Source organism: Haliotis rubra, unplaced genomic scaffold (assembly GCF_003918875.1).
Source record: "Haliotis rubra isolate DU_JTF1 unplaced genomic scaffold, ASM391887v1 Scf1017, whole genome shotgun sequence".
In the NCBI taxonomy this organism is placed as follows: Eukaryota; Metazoa; Mollusca; class Gastropoda; order Lepetellida; family Haliotidae; genus Haliotis; species Haliotis rubra.
In genome coordinates, this window is record NW_025764912.1 from 34567 (window position 1) to 55416 (window position 20850).

Genomic DNA, 20850 nt, shown 5'->3' on the forward strand with positions numbered 1-20850 from the left:
ATTCCATTTGGTGTAAAAGACAAAATCTGTGTGAAACGTATATGAATGGATCATAGACAATCAGTGATGATGCCAGGTGTACGCGAAAACGGTAATCATGTCCTACCCTACCGGTAGCACCCGTCATTTACAAAATTCGCATAAAAAAGTCATTGTATACCTAAGTACGTCTGACCAAAGTCATATTTTACGTATATACCTTATGTGTCTCGACAGTCATTATATACGAAAATACCTCCTACCTCTGACCAAAGTAATTAAACCATTCATTTCTGCTGCCAGCATTGAGCTGGTAAATATAGCTCCTTCCCGTCTTCTTTCTTCTCCTCCTTGGCAATAGGTTAGGCCACAAGTTGACCTAACATTAACATCATTTAAAAAAGCAGAAACTAATGAATTACAATATAAACAAGAATATATTCAATTAAAAAGTAAATATAATACATACAAATCCTTATTTACTGATGGGTCCAAGTGTAGTGGCGCATTGGCTTGTGCCACTGTCATTGGATCCCGAACAATCTCTTCTCGATTACCAAATAACAGCTCTATTTTCAGAGCAGAAGCTAACGCCAGATTAACAGCTCTTAAATATATTAATAGACACCCCAAATATAAACAATACATCATATTTTCAGATTCTTTTTCTTGCCTTCAGGCTATAAAATATCTCTCTTGTAAACATCCACTTTTAATTGAAATAATTGAATTGTATAATGATCTTGCAACTGGCCAATACGATATCGTCTTTTGTTGGTAACCCAGCCACGTTTGCATTTCTGGGAACACTATGGCCGATCTTGCTGCCAAGGCAGCACTCAAGAAATCTGTGACACCACTTCTTATTCCATACTCTGATTACAAAGCTAGCATTAGAACTTACATCCCTGATCTGATGCAAAAGAAGTGGGACACCCAAGTAGGTATTAACAAATTACATGAAATAAAACCCTATATTGGTTACACCTACTTGGGTTGTCAGTCCAGATTTGAAGAGGTCATCATGCGACGATGTCGCATTGGTCATACAAGGTATACTCATAAATACTTGTTAAAAGGTGAAGATCCTCCGTTTTGTATCCCTTGTGATGAGAGTCACAGTCAAGCATCTTCTACTTGACTGTGTTGAATTCTCCATCAAAAGGGATAAGTATTTCAATGTGAAAACAGTTAAGGATCTTTTTAACACTGTTAATTTTCATTTAATTATTGGCTTTTTAAAAGAAATTGATTTAATAGATGAATTTTGAATAATATGTTCTGTAGATAGATGTATTTTAATGATTGGTAGTTTAGATTAGTAACTTGTATTGTTAGTGGCTGTACCCTCAAAGGGGGTTAAAGTACTGTAAACTTATTGTCACGTCACGTTCTCGTCACGATATGGCTGAAATATTGCCGATGTGACGTTAAATATTAACTCACTCACTCACTCTGACCAAAGTCACATTTACGTATATACCGTATGTGTCTCGACAAAGTTATTTTACGTAGGTACTTTATCTATCATAAACAAAACTATTATGGCTTTCTAGGCAAGAATAATATTGTGAAAGCAAGACAATGTACTGAGACAGTGTAATCCCAAATATAACATATGTTAGAAAAACAAGAACGTTTATGCTCTTCAAACCAACAGTGAAGAGGTCAGCTGGATTGAGCAAAGAAAACATGGGATAAATATATCAATAACGGTTATTTGGTCTCACAGGACTCAAGCAAAAAGGGATAACGGGATTTTAGTGACAACTTGAATAAAAGTCACGGTTGGGTTAATGTTTCCTTTACCCGGAGGCATATTGGACTCATTGTCACCCCTTAAAACATAGATGTGGAATATGTTTTTTTTTAAAAAACACAACAAAAACAACCCACATCTATACTAAGTTATGAACTTTACCAAAATTGTCGATGTAAAGTGAGATCTATCTTCTGCACTAATATGTAGTTGATCAATATTTAGTTCATTCCGAAAGGTCATGAAGGTCAACAATATACTGGATAAACGGGCGTTTCGGTTCAGTGAACAGTGATTGTTATCCGTGCTCGACAACCCGGACTTAGCGGTACTGGCTTCCACACAGTAGCGATGCATTAGTTGAAATGAATAATAGGAAACAACAAGTGTCGGCATGCCAGGGGAGTCGTGACCCGCGTCAGTCATGACCGATCCTAGTGAGGAGCACAACACAAAACACAGTACAACCGGGTTAGTGCTCGCTCTGGACTGAAACACAAAACGGTGATATCGAAAAGAGGGACTAAACTAATGGAACAACGAACAATCTTTACAAATCGAATCGGATTTGATTTGAATCAGGCGGCCGTTGATGGATATATATAACCTTCGACATATATATTGAAGGTTGAGATAAACATATATTTCTCTACAGCTGTCTAGTATTATATTAGATTTACTGGGATAATATTTGTATATGGCCAGTCATCATGTATGTGTGAAGCCGGATATATGTGTGTGTGTGTCACGCATGGATCTCTGCTCATCATTGCCTAAAGGATAGCTGCGTGGATGTGTTCCTAGTGGTCTTGTTGTCATTGTCCCGCTGTCAATAGAGAGACACGCCCACACCATGTCTGTTAAAAGAAGCAACAGCAAACAGTTGCGCGACTATCCCGGGTACTCCGGCAACTTCACACACGTCTTTGGAGACGACGCAATGGAAAAACCATACCGTAGAAACTGGGAACCTCCAGCCGACTACCAGCAGAGCATGGTAAGAACGCTTGTTGAACAATTTAATGTAATTTTCAACATTCTACATTGTGATCACCGAGTGTCTACATAGCTATATAACACACCACGTATTGTATAAGTAGATGTGTAACTCATAGTTTATCTGATGAAAACTATAATATTAATGCTCGACTGTTTATATAAATGTATACAAATTCTGTGAAAAACAGAATGAAACACATCCAGTGGAGCAGGATACGCTCATCCTTTCACGAACCCAAGAATCGTCATGACAGACTCATGTATCTGTAAAGTCAGAATAGTGCAACGGACTTTGGGTTAAGTAGACATATTTCTTTTGATCATGGATATTGTTTTGTCGTTTGACTTTATTTTTATTTACTTTCTTCACACACACGTGCAACGCGCGTTCTCTCTCACACAGGGTGGACATACACTTTGAAGTAATCTCTCTGCGCATTTCTGAATATTGACTGGTTACCCCTAATCTTTCAAGTTTTCGACGTTTCAAAGGGAACATACTATTTCATTCCATAAACTGTATCAAACAAACAGAACGACGGCAACTCAGATGGTGAAAGTATATCCGCAGGGAGAGAAGTTATGAATTTCTGACTGCGCCACAAATAGAATGACTGAGATTGATTTACACCCATGTGTTTGTTTCACTGCGTGATATTATCATGTCGTATAATTGTGTCAAGTCAATCAGTATTGAACATAAACATTGGCTTTATGAATGACCGTAAACGGAGCCTAATTTTGCCATTGTGTTTAGTTATTGCATATTATTGACTCTGATGTAAGATGGACAACACCAGCCGTAGATGAAATATGTACAGAAATCAAACAATATGTGTCATATACCGCTTGAAACAAAAAAAAAGAAAGATTCGTCAGTAATTATAACAGGAACGAAACGCGAAATGAAACATTTTATGGTTTATGCCCTTGAAGCAACCCCCATCCACATTGGAAGTTCAACTGGTTGCCACAGAAACGAAGAAAATAACAAAAGTAACAACATCCCAATGGCACTCGGTACTAGTTTAGTCCAAGTCTGATGGTTCGTGTTATGGTCCTGAAACAAAACTTGTCTCACGGAACACGTTTCTGCGTCCTCTACAAACATTCGCGGGGTGTAATGAAAACAAACAATTCAAGTAAACGTGCATGAACGAATATGTTTTGCAAAACGTGTATTATTTTTTGCAACAATGAAATGGAATAATCACCATTCCCCTTGTCATCCATGTTTAATTGTATAACTGCACACCAGAGTATTTGCCGACTGATGGGTCACTGTTATTTTTCGGAATGGAATTGTCGAAAGTAAGTCTGTATTTTTGCAAGTGGATCGAAGACCGAACACATCTAGGCAATGTGTGCCCGTCTTTACAGAATACATATTGTATGATGTTTGTATTTCATACTCTTGTTGGTGGTTTTCGGATGAATACATTGAGCAGAAATGATGTGGACATGATGTGCGTTCGTTCGTAAAAAGCATAATGCGTTTTAAGGATTAACCGATAATACGTTAACTGATTGTCCATCATCATCATCATGATGATGAAAATAGATTGTTGTCACAGCTGATAATTGATACTTGACACCTGTGTGAAACACCTGAAGAAAGTTTGAAAAATTAGTGTTCAGACAGAAATGCATGTTTGATTTAGTTTGATTGATACAAGGATGAAGCGTAGCATGGTGGTTGTCACAGTAATGTTACCATAAATGTTAAATGATGTGGTAATGTTGACAACAGCTTTAGCAGTCAGGGAATCTACAGTCACCGTAAACCTTAAAAACGACGACTGAAATTTTCTATGGATTGTAAAAATACTTAACTGCATGATTTCCAGACTATAAAGATATGTTATTTTAGAAGTTAATCTTGCATTACATTATCATGAAAAAAGTTCACTGAAGTTTGCAATACAAAATATTTGTTCACGAACGGAAATAATTGCTCATTTATATGATTACGCAATGAAGAGTGTCCAATTCGAAGAGGTCGCAAGCAGGTCGTGGGAATGGGGCAAATACCTTGTGTAATCCGGGGACTTAGCAATTCATATTCATGTGATGATGTATTATATCATGTAAGCGTGTAGGTCTAGCATAGACTTGGAGGGATTAAAGATAACTAGTATGTACACACGCATATGTATTCATATCTTGGATTCATACATTAGGGTCTAGTGCGGAATCTTCTCAAGTACCTTCCTATTTGATTAATTATGTGACCAAACCACACGCTTTTATGATTATTTGGGTCAATCTCCATATGTTAATGAAGAAGATATTTGCATGTATTTTAAGACATAAATTAATTCATGTTGACCGAGTTACAAGAGCCTCGACTCAGTGTCAAACACTACTTACTGTGATAGGTAACAAATCTGTAGGACAACAATGCTTAATTCATAACGTGATGTTATTGAGCTACAACAGATCTATAACTTCGAGTGGGTCACACGGAACGGTATTAGTGTAGGCAATAACGTTTTATGGGTTTTGATTCAGTTTGAGATATACTACACACGCCCCGGGGTGTTAGAAGACGGGTATTTGTTACTGAGATGTATAACGCGACCATCCTTCATAATTCATCAGTATAAATAGGAGTCTTAATATACACTCAATCGGCCACATCCATGCCCCTTGTATGACAGTTCTCACCAGTCGCATTTATCATTGTCACTGTACACCACACACACTTGACACATCTTGGTGTTTTTTCAACGTCTGTTGTTGACTCAGCTAACATGACGCACATGCATGTGTGTAAGTTTATTTGCTAATGAGGCCACGAGATTCCGAGGATCATATCAACAAGTCACGTGTTTTGTAGTACACATTACATGTAAACATACTTGAGAAAAAAGTTATAGAAAACACTGTACACACATATATACACTTTTGTATGTACAATGTTACCAACGATTAATAATGAATGAAAAACAGTAGCAGTACATACTACTGAATAGGAAGTGTGATCATATAGGTAGGAATAGGATACTGAATAGGTAGGGGTGGGGTGGGGGGTGGGGGTGGGGTATGAGCCAGGTGGTTGAAGCGCGTCTCTAAAAGCAATAAATCCAAACTCACTCACTTACTCTATTTCCTTCGTACGTGTTCAAAAGACGGAAGTCAATAATCCTCCGTTATTTAAAGACCGCCGCTGTAATAGTGTGAAGTGTTACTTTACACACACAGTTTGCGAATTGATTGTTTTGCAAATAGCGAATCGATTTGAATATATGAGGGATTTTTTGCCGCTTTGAACAATATACCAGTTGACAGCAGTACTACCCATACCTCTACGAGTGATATGACTGAGTGAGTGAGTTTAGTTTACGCCGCACTCAGCAATATTCCTATGTGCCACACAATCCAGTGATCAACAGCATGAGCATCGATCTGCGCAATTGGGAACCGATGACATGTGTCAACCAGGTCAGCGAGCCTGACCACCCGATCCCGTTAGTTGCTTCTTACGACAAGCATGGGTTACTGAAGATCAATATTCTAACCCGGACCTTCACGGGTCCGGTGATATGAAGTCAATGCAGACAACAATATATTCATCTTGCTACATTTCTAGCACATCAATATTGACAGCTTTTTAAGTGAGTGCTTTTGTACATGTTCATTGCCGATATTAGTTCTTGCTTGGAGTACGAACGGAAGGGAATCACTGGAACGATAGTGACCCCTTTGAACATATCCATATTTAACCAAATTCATACACAGGTATATCCGGCAATAACTTTTAAACTTTTTCTGATTCTTCGTGAAAGAAAATTGCAATGTAAGTAGGTTATTAAATTCTTCGTGATTATAAAATCAACACTAAACCTACAGCAAAAATGATCACGAAACTCAAAAGACAAATAAGTAGTTGTCGCCTAATATCAAGTTACTTGTCTTTCTAGGACCTGAGCGGCAACTGGGGGCGAGGCAACATGTTCCATCAGAAATACCAGCCTCCGTCCCATACAGAGTCCGAGGAATGCAACTCTGACGGAAACCCAAAGACCTTCAAAAGGGTACTGACCCGGTTCGCTGAGCGGACCTCCATGCAAGGGATTCCCTACATCAACACTTCAAAGACCTGGTACGCAAAACTGGTGTGGACGGTGCTTCTCTTAGGAGCCATGGTGGCCATGGGCATCCACCTCTACACACTCTGCTCAAGTTACTTTCTTTTTGAAAGACAGACGCAGATAAAGCTTGGCTTCCAGAACCTCAATTTCCCCTCGATCACCTTCTGCAATGTGAACCCTGTTAAATCTTCGATGGCCTCGAGGGGCAGTAAGGAACTGAAGAATTATTTACGGACGATTAGACCAGAGGCTGTTGCTTCTTCAATTAAGGTTAGTGCTTTTGCTGCATTTGAAATACATAATCATAATATGGGGGTGACGTTGATCACATCTATAAATACAATAACATCAAGAAAATCCAAATGATGATGATTATGGTGCACGCCTCTCTAGTGTGGGTCTAGATGGGAAGAATACATTTTTAACCTGAACCAAACTTTCTAAACATCCTCCGCGGCAAAGTCATCCTCTCACCGAAATACAAACCAAACAAACTGATACAGAAGAGGTACAGAAGCGATCTAAGAAAAGCAACAGGAATACCACAAATAAATGGAAATTATTCAAGCAGCATTGCCATAAAGCCAAGCCAACGTATGGATCCCTGATATAGGAGAACCATGGCATATTCTTCCTAAATTACCTGATACATTTGTCACTTGTTGCCCACACATGGGCTCACAAAACGAAGTACCTGATGTTGGCAACGAAGATTTTATTTTCTGTTTGCTCCTAATTCCGACCGATCTGACACTAATCTTTCTCATGATCTAGTGTGTGTTATGTTCGTGTCATTTGAACTCTCCGAATTGCAGATTGAGAAACGGAGACAACTAAACAATTTAACTAAGTTTTTTCCAAAACATTCCCAGAGTCAATGATGACAATGACATTATTTCTGTGATTCTCATTTCTTACTGTTCTTTTCATGGCATTGCCTGTACCGTATACGCTGCTGGATGATTGCCATGCAGTTTTAAAGGACAAAAAATATACATGGGTAATAAACCAAATCATCTTTAGAAAATGACAATGAAAGATGCTGTTACGTCAGTGTTAAGTCAGTTAAGTCAGTGTGGGATGAACGTATGTGTGTTGAAGGGGTGTGTGGGTGCGTGTGTGTGTGTTTTGGTGTGGTGGCAGTCGGATGTATGTGGATGGCATTGAATGTGAAGAAATGTAAGAAATTGTTTATAGGAGGGGGTTTTATGCAGTATGGTATTATGTATGGATACGTAAGTGTGTGTGCATGGGGGTTGTTTGTGGCACTGTTTGATGGTTGTTGCAGTATGTGTGTTGACTAGATGTGTGCTATTTTAATATCATCATGGTTTTATTGTGTGTCTCATAGGCCTAAATAGGCCGAACTGTCACGGGATGTGACATATTGTAACAAACAATTTTTCTTCTTTTTTTCTCCTTCTTCTGCAACGCAATACAGAAAAAGAAACAACCCACTTTATTGTCGCCCAATGCTTCCATCAAACCAAACACCTAACATGAGGCAACAATCTGTTGACTTTGTATTTCAGAAGCCATCGTTTATCCCAAACCAGCGCCCAAATCAGCAAGGAAGCCCAACTCCACCAATTCCTGGTCGCAGAAAACGCTTCGTTGAGAGCTTTGAGTACAACTTCACTAACCTTAGGAGACCAGAGTTGGAACCACCTGATGAGAAGCCACGCCCTAATTTCTTTTCTGGCCAAAGGTCAACACTCCATGAAATCCGCAAGGAATTCACTCACCTGTATAGCTTAGAAAACAGGTAGATGTCGGACCTAGTATGTCTCATGTCACATCACACACTATGTACTGACTGACTGACTGAGTTTAGTTTTACGCCGCTTTTAGCAATATTCCAGCAATATCACGGCGGGGGACACCAGAAATGGGCTTAACACATTGCGCCCATGTGGGGAATCGAACTCTGGTCTTCGGCGTGACGAGCCAACGCTTTAACCACTAGGCTATCCCACCGCCCCAACCCACTATGTAGATATCGCACGTCCTATATCACCTGACAGCTCACACTATAGGAAGACATCGCACGCAGTATACCCCATGACAACTAACACTATAGGTAGACATCGCACGTAGTGAATTCCTTGACAGCTCACACTATAGAAAGACATCGCACGCAGTATACCCCATGACAGCTCACACTATAGGTAGACATAGCACGTAGTGTATCCCATGACAGCTCACACTATAGGTAGTCATCGCACGCAGTATATCCCATGACAGCTCACACTATAGGAAGACATCGCACGCAGTATATCCCATGACGGCTCACACTATATAAGGACAGCTCACACTATAGGTAGACATCGCACGCAGTATATCCCATGACAGCTCACACTATAGGTAGACATCGCACGCAGTATATCCCATGACAGCTCACACTATAGGTAGACATAGCACGTAGTGTATCCCATGACAGCTCACACTATAGGTAGTCATCGCACGCAGTATACCCCATGACAGCTCACACTATAGGAAGACATCGCACGCAGTATATCCCATGACAGCTCACACTATAGAAAGACATCGCAAGCAGTATATCCCATGACAACTCACACTATAGGTAGACATCGCACGCAGTATATCCCATGACGGCTCACACTATAGGAAGACATAACGCAGTATATCCCATGACAGCTCATTATAGGAAGGCATCGCACGCAGTATACCCCATGACAGCTCACACTATAGGAAGACATCGCACGCAGTATATCCCATGAGAGCTCATACTATGGGAAGACATCGCACGCAGTATACCCCATGACAGCTCACACTATAGGTAGACATAGCACGTAGTGTATCCCTTGACAGCTCACACTATAGGTAGACATCGCACGTAGTGTATCCCTTGACAGCACACACTATAGGAAGACATCGCACGCAGTATACCCCATGACAGCTCACACTATAGGTAGACATCGCACGCGGTATATTCCATGACAGCTCACACTATAGTTAGACATCGCACCTAGTGTAACCCTTGACAGCACACACTATAGGTAGACATCGCACGTAGTGTATCCCTTGACAGCTCACAGTATAGGTAGTCATCGCACCTAGTATGTCACATAACTGCTCAAACAAAATGTAGATATCACACCTAGTATGTCACATGACAGCTCACACAACACAACATGTAGATATCACACCTTGTATGTCACATGACAGCTCACACAACACAACATGTAGCTATTACAACTAGTATGTCAAATGACAGCTCACATAACACAACATGTAGATATCACACCTAGTATGTCACATGACAGCTCACACAACACAACATGTAGATATCACATCTAGTATGTCACATGGCTGCTCGCACAACAGAACATGTAGATATCACATCTAGTATGTCACATGGCTGCTTGCAGAACACAACATGTAGATATCACACCTAGTATGTCACATGGCTGCTCACACAACACAACATGTAGATATCACACCTAGTATGTCACATGGCTGCTCACACAACACAACATGTAGATATCACACCTAGTATATCACATGGCTGCTCACACAAGACAACATGTAGATATCACACCTAGTATGTCATATGACAGCTTATTGAACACAACATGTAGATATCACACCTAGTATGTCACATGGCAGCTCACACAACACAACATGTAGATATCACACCTAGTATGTCAAATGACAGCTCACAGAACACAACATGTAGATATCATACCTAGTATGTCATATGACAGCTCACACAACACAACATGTAGATATCACACCTAGTATGTCACATGACAGCTCACACAACACAACATGTAGATATCACACCTAGTATGTCACATGACAGCTCACACAACACACCATGTAGATATCAGACTTAGTATGTTACATGACAGCTCACACAACACAACATGTAGATATCACACCTAGTATGACATATGACAGCTCACACAACACAACATGTAGATATCACACCTAGTATGTCACATGACAGCTCACACAACACAACATGTAGATATCATACCTAGTATGTCATATGACAGCTCACACAATACACCATGTAGATATGATACCTAGTATGTCACATGGCTGCTCACACAACACAACATGTAGATATCATACCTAGTATGACACATGACAGCTCACACAACACAACTTGTAGATATCACACTTAGTATGTCACATGACAGCTCACAGAACACAACATGTAGATATCACACCTAGTATGTCAAATGACAGCTCACACAACAGAACATGTAGATATTACACCTAGTATGTCACATGACAGCTCACACAACACAACATGTAGATATCACACCTAGTATGTCAAATGACAGCTCACACAACACAACATGTAGATATTACACCTAGTATGTCACATGACAGCTCACAGAACACAACATGTAGATATCATACCTAGTATGTCATATGACAGCTCACACAACACACCATGTAGATATGACACCTAGTATATCACATGACTGCTCACAGAACACAACATGTAGATATCATACCTAGTATGTCACATGACAGCTCACACAACACACCATGTAGATATGACACCTAGTATGTTACATGACAGCTCACGGAACACAACATGTAGATATCACACCTAGTATATCACGTGGCTGCTTACACAAGACAACATGTAGATATCACACCTAGTATGTCATATGACAGCTCATTGAACACAACATGTAGATATCACACCTAGTATGTCACATGGCTGTTCACACAACACAACATGTAGATATCACACCTAGTATGTCACATGACAGCTCACACAACACAACATGTAGATATCATACCTAGTATGTCATATGACAGCTCACACAACACACCATGTAGATATCACACCTAGTATGTCACATGACAGCTCACAGAACACAACATGTACATATCATACCTAGTATGTCATATGACAGCTCACACAACACAACATGTAGATATCACACTTTGTATGTTACATGACAGCTCACAGAACACGACATGTAGATATCACACCTAGTATGTCAAATGACAGCTCACACAACACAACATGAAGATATTACACCTAGTATGTCACATGACAGCTCACACAACACAACATGTAGATATGACACCTAGTATGTCACATGACAGCTCACAGAACACAACATGTAGATATCACACCCAGTATATCACATGACAGCTCACAGAACACAAAATGTAGATATCATGCCTAGTATGTCACATGACAGCTCACACAACACAACATGTAGATATCACACTTATTATTGTTACATGACAGCTCACACAACACAACATGTAGATATCACACTTATTATTGTTACATGACAGTTCACACAACACAACATGTAGATATCACACCTAGTATGTCATATGACAGCTTATTGAACACAACATGTAGATATGACACCTAGTATGTCAAATGACAGCTCACACACCATAACTTGTAGATATCACACCTAGTATGTCACATGCAATATAACTAACACACAACAGGTACATATCACGCTTACCACTTCGCACAAGACAGGTACATATCACACGTACCAGTTCGCACAAGACAGGTACATATCACAAGTACCACTTCGCACAAGACAGGTACACATCACAAGTACCACTTCGCACAAGACAGGTACATATCACAAGTACCACTTCGCACAAGACAGGTACATATCACACGTACCACTTCGCACAAGACAGGTACATATCACAAGTACCACTTCGCACAAGACAGGTACATATCACAAGTACCACTTCGCACAAGACAGGTACATATAACACTTACCACTTCGCACAAGACAGGTACATATCACACGTACCACTTCGCACAAGACAGGTACATATCACACGTACCACTTCGCACAAGACAGGTACATATCACACGTACCACTTTGCACAAGACAGGTACATATCACACGTACCACTTCGCACAAGACAGGTACATATCACACTTACCACTTTGCACAAGACAGGTACATACAACTAATTCTCGACAACAGTCTTCTTGTTGCTTTTTGGGACAAGTCGGTAGCTTTGTTTGATAAACGAAGACCAGGTTCAGATTCATATATCTGTGTGTCGACACCTGCATCTCGCCTTGAGGTAGCTAGAGTATCATTAAGAGACCCAGTTCCATCCCGTCGTTTGCTTCTTCTGTCTGACTTTTAGTATTTATAATACTGGTTTAAATGTGAACGCGAACGACAACATAAGGTTTTAATATGAATACTATATCCTGCATGACCATGCCCTAAATCTGACAGCAATGGCCCCTGTAAACATATTTCCGTATTACATGTCTATCCAGTCATTACTAAATTATATATTGTATTGTTCTATTCATTGTCATTCACATCGGTTTAAACTTGGGAACTAGCAACCACAAGACAACGGGCGTCAACGGGACAACGGGATGTTTTTACAATGTTCATACAATGTTCGGATCTATTTGAACTTTTATGCATAATGGAATTCGTTTCGAGACTGATATTCTATGTTTATTGTCGAATAGGGAAACCCGGATCGCGATGGGCCATTCCATCTCAGACATGCTGGTGTCATGTGCATTCGCCGGCGTGGTGTGCAACGACAGGTGCGTGGACGTGTACACATCTAATTACTGCTATATCAATTATGTACTCAACGCTCACATTACTAGTGAATTAATTTTACGATGCTGCTAAACAATCTACATGCATTTCTAAGATTGATTCATACACAGTTTCATCTCTTCGCTTATGCTTATACGATTTGAAAAAATGTTTAGAATTACAATTGTGTAATGTTTATGAAACAGTTACTTTTGGGTATATTCATTGTTGTTGCCGTCTACTTGAGTAAATTAGACAATTGCATCAAATTATAAGTAATTATACAAGTTGTACAGTTCATTTCTATTCCTAGCGGGGTCAGTGACTATGTTGACGCATGCCATCGTATGCACGTATAACTGTGTTGATCGATGCTCGTGATGTCAGTCTGTGATTCATGAGTACGACGTTAACCAACAAACAAACATAATCTGCTCCATTGTAGTTATTTTCGGATCCACCCCTCGTCCGCGTATGGAAACTGTTACACTCTAGAAAACTATGACTTCGTCAGCTTCCGGAGTGGCCCAGCCTATGGTAAGATAGTATACATTGTTTTTGCACAAAGCGTTGTAGATGAACTGATGTTCGAAATCATGATTAAATCAGAAAACCGAATATTCTTCTCCAAAGTAGAGGCCATTACTGTAATAACAACGGAAATGCAGTGATATCTGGCATTGCTTGACTTTATTAGGGTAGTAGGGTGTAAAACGGAACTACTACAGAGTCGCTATAATACGAATACCACATACCATGAAAATACGGACCATGTGGTGTTCTTTGGTATTAACTTTGTGTTTTCTGTACCTAGACTTACATGTGTTCTCATTCATATCGGCGTATAACCTGTTAACTACTGGCCTGTGGTGTCATTCTTCTGTATATTATTACCATACTTTGCTATTTGCAAGGTAGTACATGATGGTACGTCCCGTTTGAATCCGTACTTTCTAAGGCCTTCGGATTCAAACTCGCCGTACAAGCACATCATACCTGACAAATAGCCGTTAACGAGTGTATTTCATGGAGGTACATAGCCTAATATCTACTGTCATATGTTCTCATTAATCTGGATATACAAGCCTTTTACCCAATGACCTCCCTTCCTATTCATGGCGGTCTATACACCAATACCTTCTGTCCTATGTTCTCATTCATCTGAATATACACCAATACTGTCCTTACAGCCTTTACCCAATGACCTCACTTCCCATTCATCGAGCTACTCCTACATACACCAACATTTACAGTCCTATGTCCTATGTTCTCATTCATCTGGATATACAGCTCTTTCCCCATTGACAGCCCTTACCCAATGACCTCCCTTCCATGGTGGTATATACACCAATATCACTGCCCTTTGTTCTCATTCATCTATATATACAGCCCTTTACCCAAAGACCTTGTTCATCATGGAGGTATATACACCAATATCTACTGTCCTATGTTCTCATTAATCTATATACACAACCCTTTACCCAATGACCTGCTTTCATGGAGGTATATACACCAATATCTACTTGTCCTGTGTTCATGTAGGTCTGGAGCTGATACTGTTTTTGGAGACTGACGAGTACATATCAACAATTGCTTCCGGTATTGGGGCCCAGTTTCTTATACACGGCACAAACACTTGGCCAGACCCGGAAGTTGATGGGACATCGGTTTCAGCTACAATGGAAACGAATATAGGCATGCGCATGGTAAGTTCTAACTTACGTTTAGTGTTTCGGTTTCTCTGGTATAACTCAAGACTTCATTCACTGTATACACGTGACAGGTTTTTTCTGCTTATTTACTTAAGACTTACTCGGACGTGTTATTGTTGGATGAGTCCATGGAACAGCAAAGGAGAGGTTTGGTGGCAAGATAACAAGAATAATTATATTACAGTTGTGTAAAATCCAAATCCTTTCCACAGCCAGGTGTTATCATTGTCTACCCAGAATAGTTTGTGAATGTGCTTTGTTAAAATGTGTCATCGTATATGATGTAGCTAAATTATTTCAGGCACAGAATAGTAAATGACCCAATGCACATTTTCCTCCACTTAACCTTTATTTATGGTAAACATCTAGCCGATACTGCCTTTCTACATTTCACAACTTCAAGGCACAACCAAGAAGGCTGTTTCTACCTGGATGTCAAAGAGCGCCGTGCGACTAATGCTCAGTGGTTGTTTGGTCAGGCTTACAATATTCAAGTTATTGCCTCAAATCTTCTTATATATATGGTGGATGTATGAAAATGTTTATTTATATCAGAAACAAGACTTTGGCATCAGTGTTCACAATGTTGTCTGATGCAGTCCAATGTGATTGACTTGTTCCGGTTTTGTTCAGGTGAACAACTGACATTGACTTAGCATGTGTTAGTCGACTTTTCAAAAGAATTATCACATGGTCAAAATCGGACAATGGACTCTTCTATTATTAGATATATGTTTAATCTTATTCTTATGAAAACGATTTTTCTCTCTCTTGTAATCAACAAATTATTTAGCTGACGTCTGCATATTTCAGCTTGAGATTCACAGGCTGGGTGGGCTGTATGGTGATTGTGATGACGGCACAGCCTTCAAAGCTAGATATGGGATGGAATATACCAGGAAGGTACGAACTCGCCAGTCTGTAGTGTTTATGCGCTGCAGGGTTGCTGTTTCCAATTGTTATTCAGAGTAGATTAATTAGCATACGAAAAGGACTTTTGGTCCAGCGGACCTGAAAGACTAAAATACAAGAATGCCTTTTTCATGATTATTTCAATATGTTTATGAACATCCTTGAAACAATATTACAAATGCAGTTGCCAAAGACCTTTATGTATTACCTATGTTTGAAGAAGGTGATATAGATTTCGTATTGTTTAGTGATGAATCTGTAAGTATATATCTACTGTGTATATTTCAGTCTTGTCAGACATTCTGTGTGCACGAGAGAATCATCAACCGATGTGGTTGCTATGATGAACTTAAGGAAACACTGTATGAAAACATTAATAGCTCGATGCCGGGGAGGAAAGTTCACCCATGCCGGACCAGAGAAGGTATGTGTTCTGCACCCAGGTGCGTAGCAAACCATTTTCTTTCGTGTAAGCCCGATAGGCTGCAAAGCTTTATATTCAGATAGTATTGAGGGCTTGCCCCACGTTTTTTAGCAACAAGCCCGGGCGTTTTCTTTATAGTGGTAGCTACGCCCCTGACACATAGTGAACCCGGTACAGAATAGGTGCCCAGCTCCATGTTAGTGGGTTTCATAGTGATTCTGACACAGAACAGGTACCCGGTACACCAGGCTAGAGTAGTGTTGATATTCTGCCGCAGAAGAGATCCCCAGTATCGTATACATGTATCCTGAGAGTCATGACTGGAGCGAACTGAGGAGCGGATCTTAGAAATCAGCAAAGCCAAACACACAGATGGCAAAAAGGAATATAAAAAATTGTTTGCAGACCTTTAGTCACATATGGCAATGGTATAAAGCAGAGGCGTGTGGATACAGAACCTGCAAAACGATCATGTGATAACACATTCTCCTGAAGGCTGTGGTTTTGTTCTTCAGAAGCGGCGTGCTTACTTCAGATCGAGTCAAGATGGGAGACGGGCTTGTTCCAGTGCAATTGCTTCAACCCATGCCAGTATGTTGTCCATCCGCACAAGATAATATGTCATTCTCCTCTCTCAATTCATGACCATTCAGCCCATTATTGGCCCATCCGCGTCCCCTATCATATCAATTCTTTGATGCGCCATATCAGTTCTGGCCCAAGCAATAGTCAGATTAAGACACTGCCAGACTGAGGACAAGTACAATACATTGAGCCACCTCGCGAACAAAGCTGGTCATTTGACAAAAGTATCCAAATATTTTAATTCTTCTTATTCTTGCTAAAACTTTCAGTTTTTCAAACTACACTGTATTCATGGACCCATTTTTCTTTTTCAGTGAGACATTGTATGAGAAAACTACGCACACCCGCATGTGGCCTTCCGATGCGTATGCAGTAAGTTTATACATCCAGTTACACGTGCTGTCTCCGGACACATCACACGTTCACACGTGGGAATGTGCGTGGGTGTTTTTCACAACAGCGACAACAGCGTATATAGATATATACTTGTGATGAACACAAAGTGAGGCATAAAATGCGTTATAACCTTGTCCAACCCATGTTTTTGGTAATATCTCAAGACAACCAGTCATATTTACCTGTGGAAAGGTAACATGAGGCCAGTTAATATATATGTAGGACCTTAAACGAAGTTGGAATAATAACATTGTGAACTAAAACCAAACGAAAACTGATTAAATCTTTGAGAAATTTAGTGAATTGTGACCACTACAATATATATTGCATAATATTGCATTGTAATGCACATTGTAATTGTTTACAGAGTATGCTGGTTCAGTACTTATGCAACAACAAGAACGAAACCGAGTGCGAACGTTTTGAAAAAATGGCTTCTCGGGAACTCATGTGAGTAAGCTGTCCATTAGAGGTTGTATCAGAGACGGACATTGAAGATTTGACCTGTGTTTTTATTGTTGATATGTAATAAATGGCTAAATTGTTGCAATGAAATGTTTTAAGTACACGACTGCTCAGAACAGAGTTTTTCACGGTTGATTCATGCTTGTTTATGAGTGAGTGAGTGAGTTTGGTTTTACGCCGCTTTTAGCAATACTCCGGCAATATCAAGGCGGGGACACGAGAAATGGGCTTCACACATTGTACCCATGTAGGGAATCGAACCCGGGTCTTCGGCGTGACGAGCGAACGCTTTAACCACTGGGCTACCCACCTCCCCGCGTGTTTATGAAAACGAACGTTGGTTGGAAAACAACACCAAGTATAGATCTAGCTCGCTCACGCTGACAATAGAATTCATCAGTTTATATGTTACATTGACACTTGTTTTTACATTTTCAGTCGAAACTTCATGAAGATCAACATTTTCTTTGAAGATTTAAACTTTGAAAATATAACAGAAACACCAGCGTATGAGGTATGTTTATAATTCATTGGTAAGGTCAGTAGACGATCTTATTGGATGCTCTCAATAATAATATCCATATTTATATAAAAAAAATTATTTTTTCAATTAAATGTGTGTTTGACCGGGCCTGTTCATACAGACACCCACACACGCTGCTACGTCGAGGTGCGAGATAATGATCGCCACTCACAATTACAGGTGTCGCGAAGTAGATATAATTTAGGTTTTTGTAGCATTCCTCGAACTTTTTCAGTAATAACGATACCATAATATCAATACATATATAAAAACACATGACTGTGACACTTGCTAAAAGTTATTATTAAAGAAGTGCTACATAAGAATAACCTAATATCAATAACATTGTTAAACGTAATAACTTACCAATAATATTTTCGAACTGAACGAGAATGATCTTCATTTGCGAATATTATTGCGAATTATATTGATCACACTAAAAGGCAGTATTGTAAAGATATAATTGCATATTTTATGTAAGTAGGTGATACAGATATAAGAAGATAATAGAGTTCGCATAGAAGGAACTACTTTGTTGATTCCAAATGTTACTGAGTGCATAAGTAGATAATATGTTTATGAGTGTATTTCTTATTTTAGGATGTTCAATTTTATTCCGACATCGGAGGCACGGTAGGTCTGTGGGTGGGGCTCTCAGTGCTGAGTCTGGCTGAAGTGCTTCAGTTCCTGTGGGAGGTCATCCAATACCTGTTCTGTTGGCGCCGATGGAAGAAGAAGAAACCAGAACAGACTGCAGACAGGTCCAACTTGGACAAACAGGTACGAGCACAGGTGTCATCGAACCTGACCACCAGATTGCCATCCACGTACAGGGGAAATGCCTTATACTGAGGACGACGCGACAGGCAAATTGTCAGCGTGTGAGTTAATCAGTACTTGAGTGAGCGTTACATCATACGCCAGCTGATGCCATACGCAACAATAATGTAGGTCTCACATTACACTGTTCCTGACTATTGTTAATCCTAGCAATATTGATGGTATTGATACCGAATTATAACTGTGACTCACTTCAGAAAGGGTAACACAATCGTTTTAACTCGGAGGAAAACCAACGATTTCAGTCTGATCGACGACCAGCAGCGAAAGCATGATTACATCTTCCAAACAGTTGATCTTCCGGAAGACTTGACTAACTTTGGTCATCAAGTAAGATCTCTGATGTTAATGATTGGGGTTCATAGACCTACTTTACAAGGAAAAAGAGAAGTGGGCATAGACAACTTTGCCATCTCGCCAGGGTTCGGCACTTGAGATCTCAAGTCTCTGTGTGTGACAACCGTCGACTATTTGGAGCCTTGTCTCTGTGTGTGACAACCACCGACTATCTGGAGTCTTATTTCAACAGGGATACATTGATATGCAACTTCGTGACTTATGCTCAATCTTCTATTGTGGGTCGAAGTCGCATTGACATCTGTGAATATACCGCGCATCTACCGTGTCAAGTGAACCTGTACGGATTAAGGAGTTTCTCCATTTACATAATGTGCATTGTCATTTTGTATATTTGTATATGTCGTGCTATTGTAAAACCATATACAATAATATATTCGACTTGTTGTTGAATACTGTTTGATACTCTATGTTTTATAGACAAACAAACGGGAATTAAATCATTTGATTGCAGTGATCTGATTTCTTTTTCTATAGACTGATATCAAAATTGTTATTGTTGAACTCAACAATATTTTCTGATGTTGTAGTGATGCATTTCTACCTTATAACAGGGATGGGGTGGGGCGCAATCCATCTGAGGTGGTGTGTGGACTTGTGCACAGAGCAGAGGTCACAAATCAGTTGAAGTTAAGCAACGTTGATTATGGAGAGTTCTTGGATGGGTGAGCGTGTTTGGCAGCTTGACTCCTGAGGTTTCTAGGACTTAATGCGCATTATAAATGGACTATTATTATTATTATGTTCTACAGATTAAGATGAAAATGCAGCAGAGAGGGTTCGGACGATCCTGGCACAGTCAGGCTGGTAAGGCGCATCATCAGCTCATGGCCATTGCCTCCTCTACGCGCAGCCCAGACAGCAAATGGGACTTCTCCCAGGAAACGCTGCCTAGTCGAACCCACCAAGAACTTTCCGGAGAATATGAAGGCTCCCCAACACTGCAGCCTTCTGCATTACCCAGAGTGTCAGAAGGGCTGTGCTCCCGGTGGAGAACCCGGACACTCTCCTGATCTGTGCCAAGAGTTCAGGAGGTACCAAACCAAGGGCACCGAGAACAATGGGGATCCTGACGACAGTGTACTTGGGATGCAAGCGAGACATTTCAAAGGCGAGGTCCGCATATTTATCATGCTTTTCCTGAATCTTGCCAATCACATTGCTGTCAAAAGGGACAGAAAATTCAATGATATAAATAAATTCATTGGCTTGATCAAAAAGGACAAGATCAGGTTTGTTGGCAGGAAT

General features: G+C 40.0%; 1 protein-coding gene across 1 annotated transcript; it reads left to right on the forward strand.

The window, feature by feature from the left end:
* The first annotated feature begins 2186 nt into the window (after positions 1-2186).
* On the forward strand, positions 2187-19266 carry LOC124269778 (degenerin mec-10-like). Its single transcript, XM_046704822.1, has 13 exons — positions 2187-2735; positions 6661-7101; positions 8364-8596; positions 13310-13390; positions 13834-13925; positions 14931-15094; positions 15914-16003; positions 16301-16436; positions 16952-17027; positions 17336-17393; positions 17785-17867; positions 18321-18396; positions 19006-19266. The coding sequence occupies exons 1-13, from the start codon at positions 2592-2594 to the stop codon at positions 19255-19257; spliced, it is 1926 nt and encodes a 641-aa protein (XP_046560778.1). The 5' UTR covers positions 2187-2591; the 3' UTR covers positions 19258-19266.
* Positions 19267-20850: the final 1584 nt, after the last annotated feature.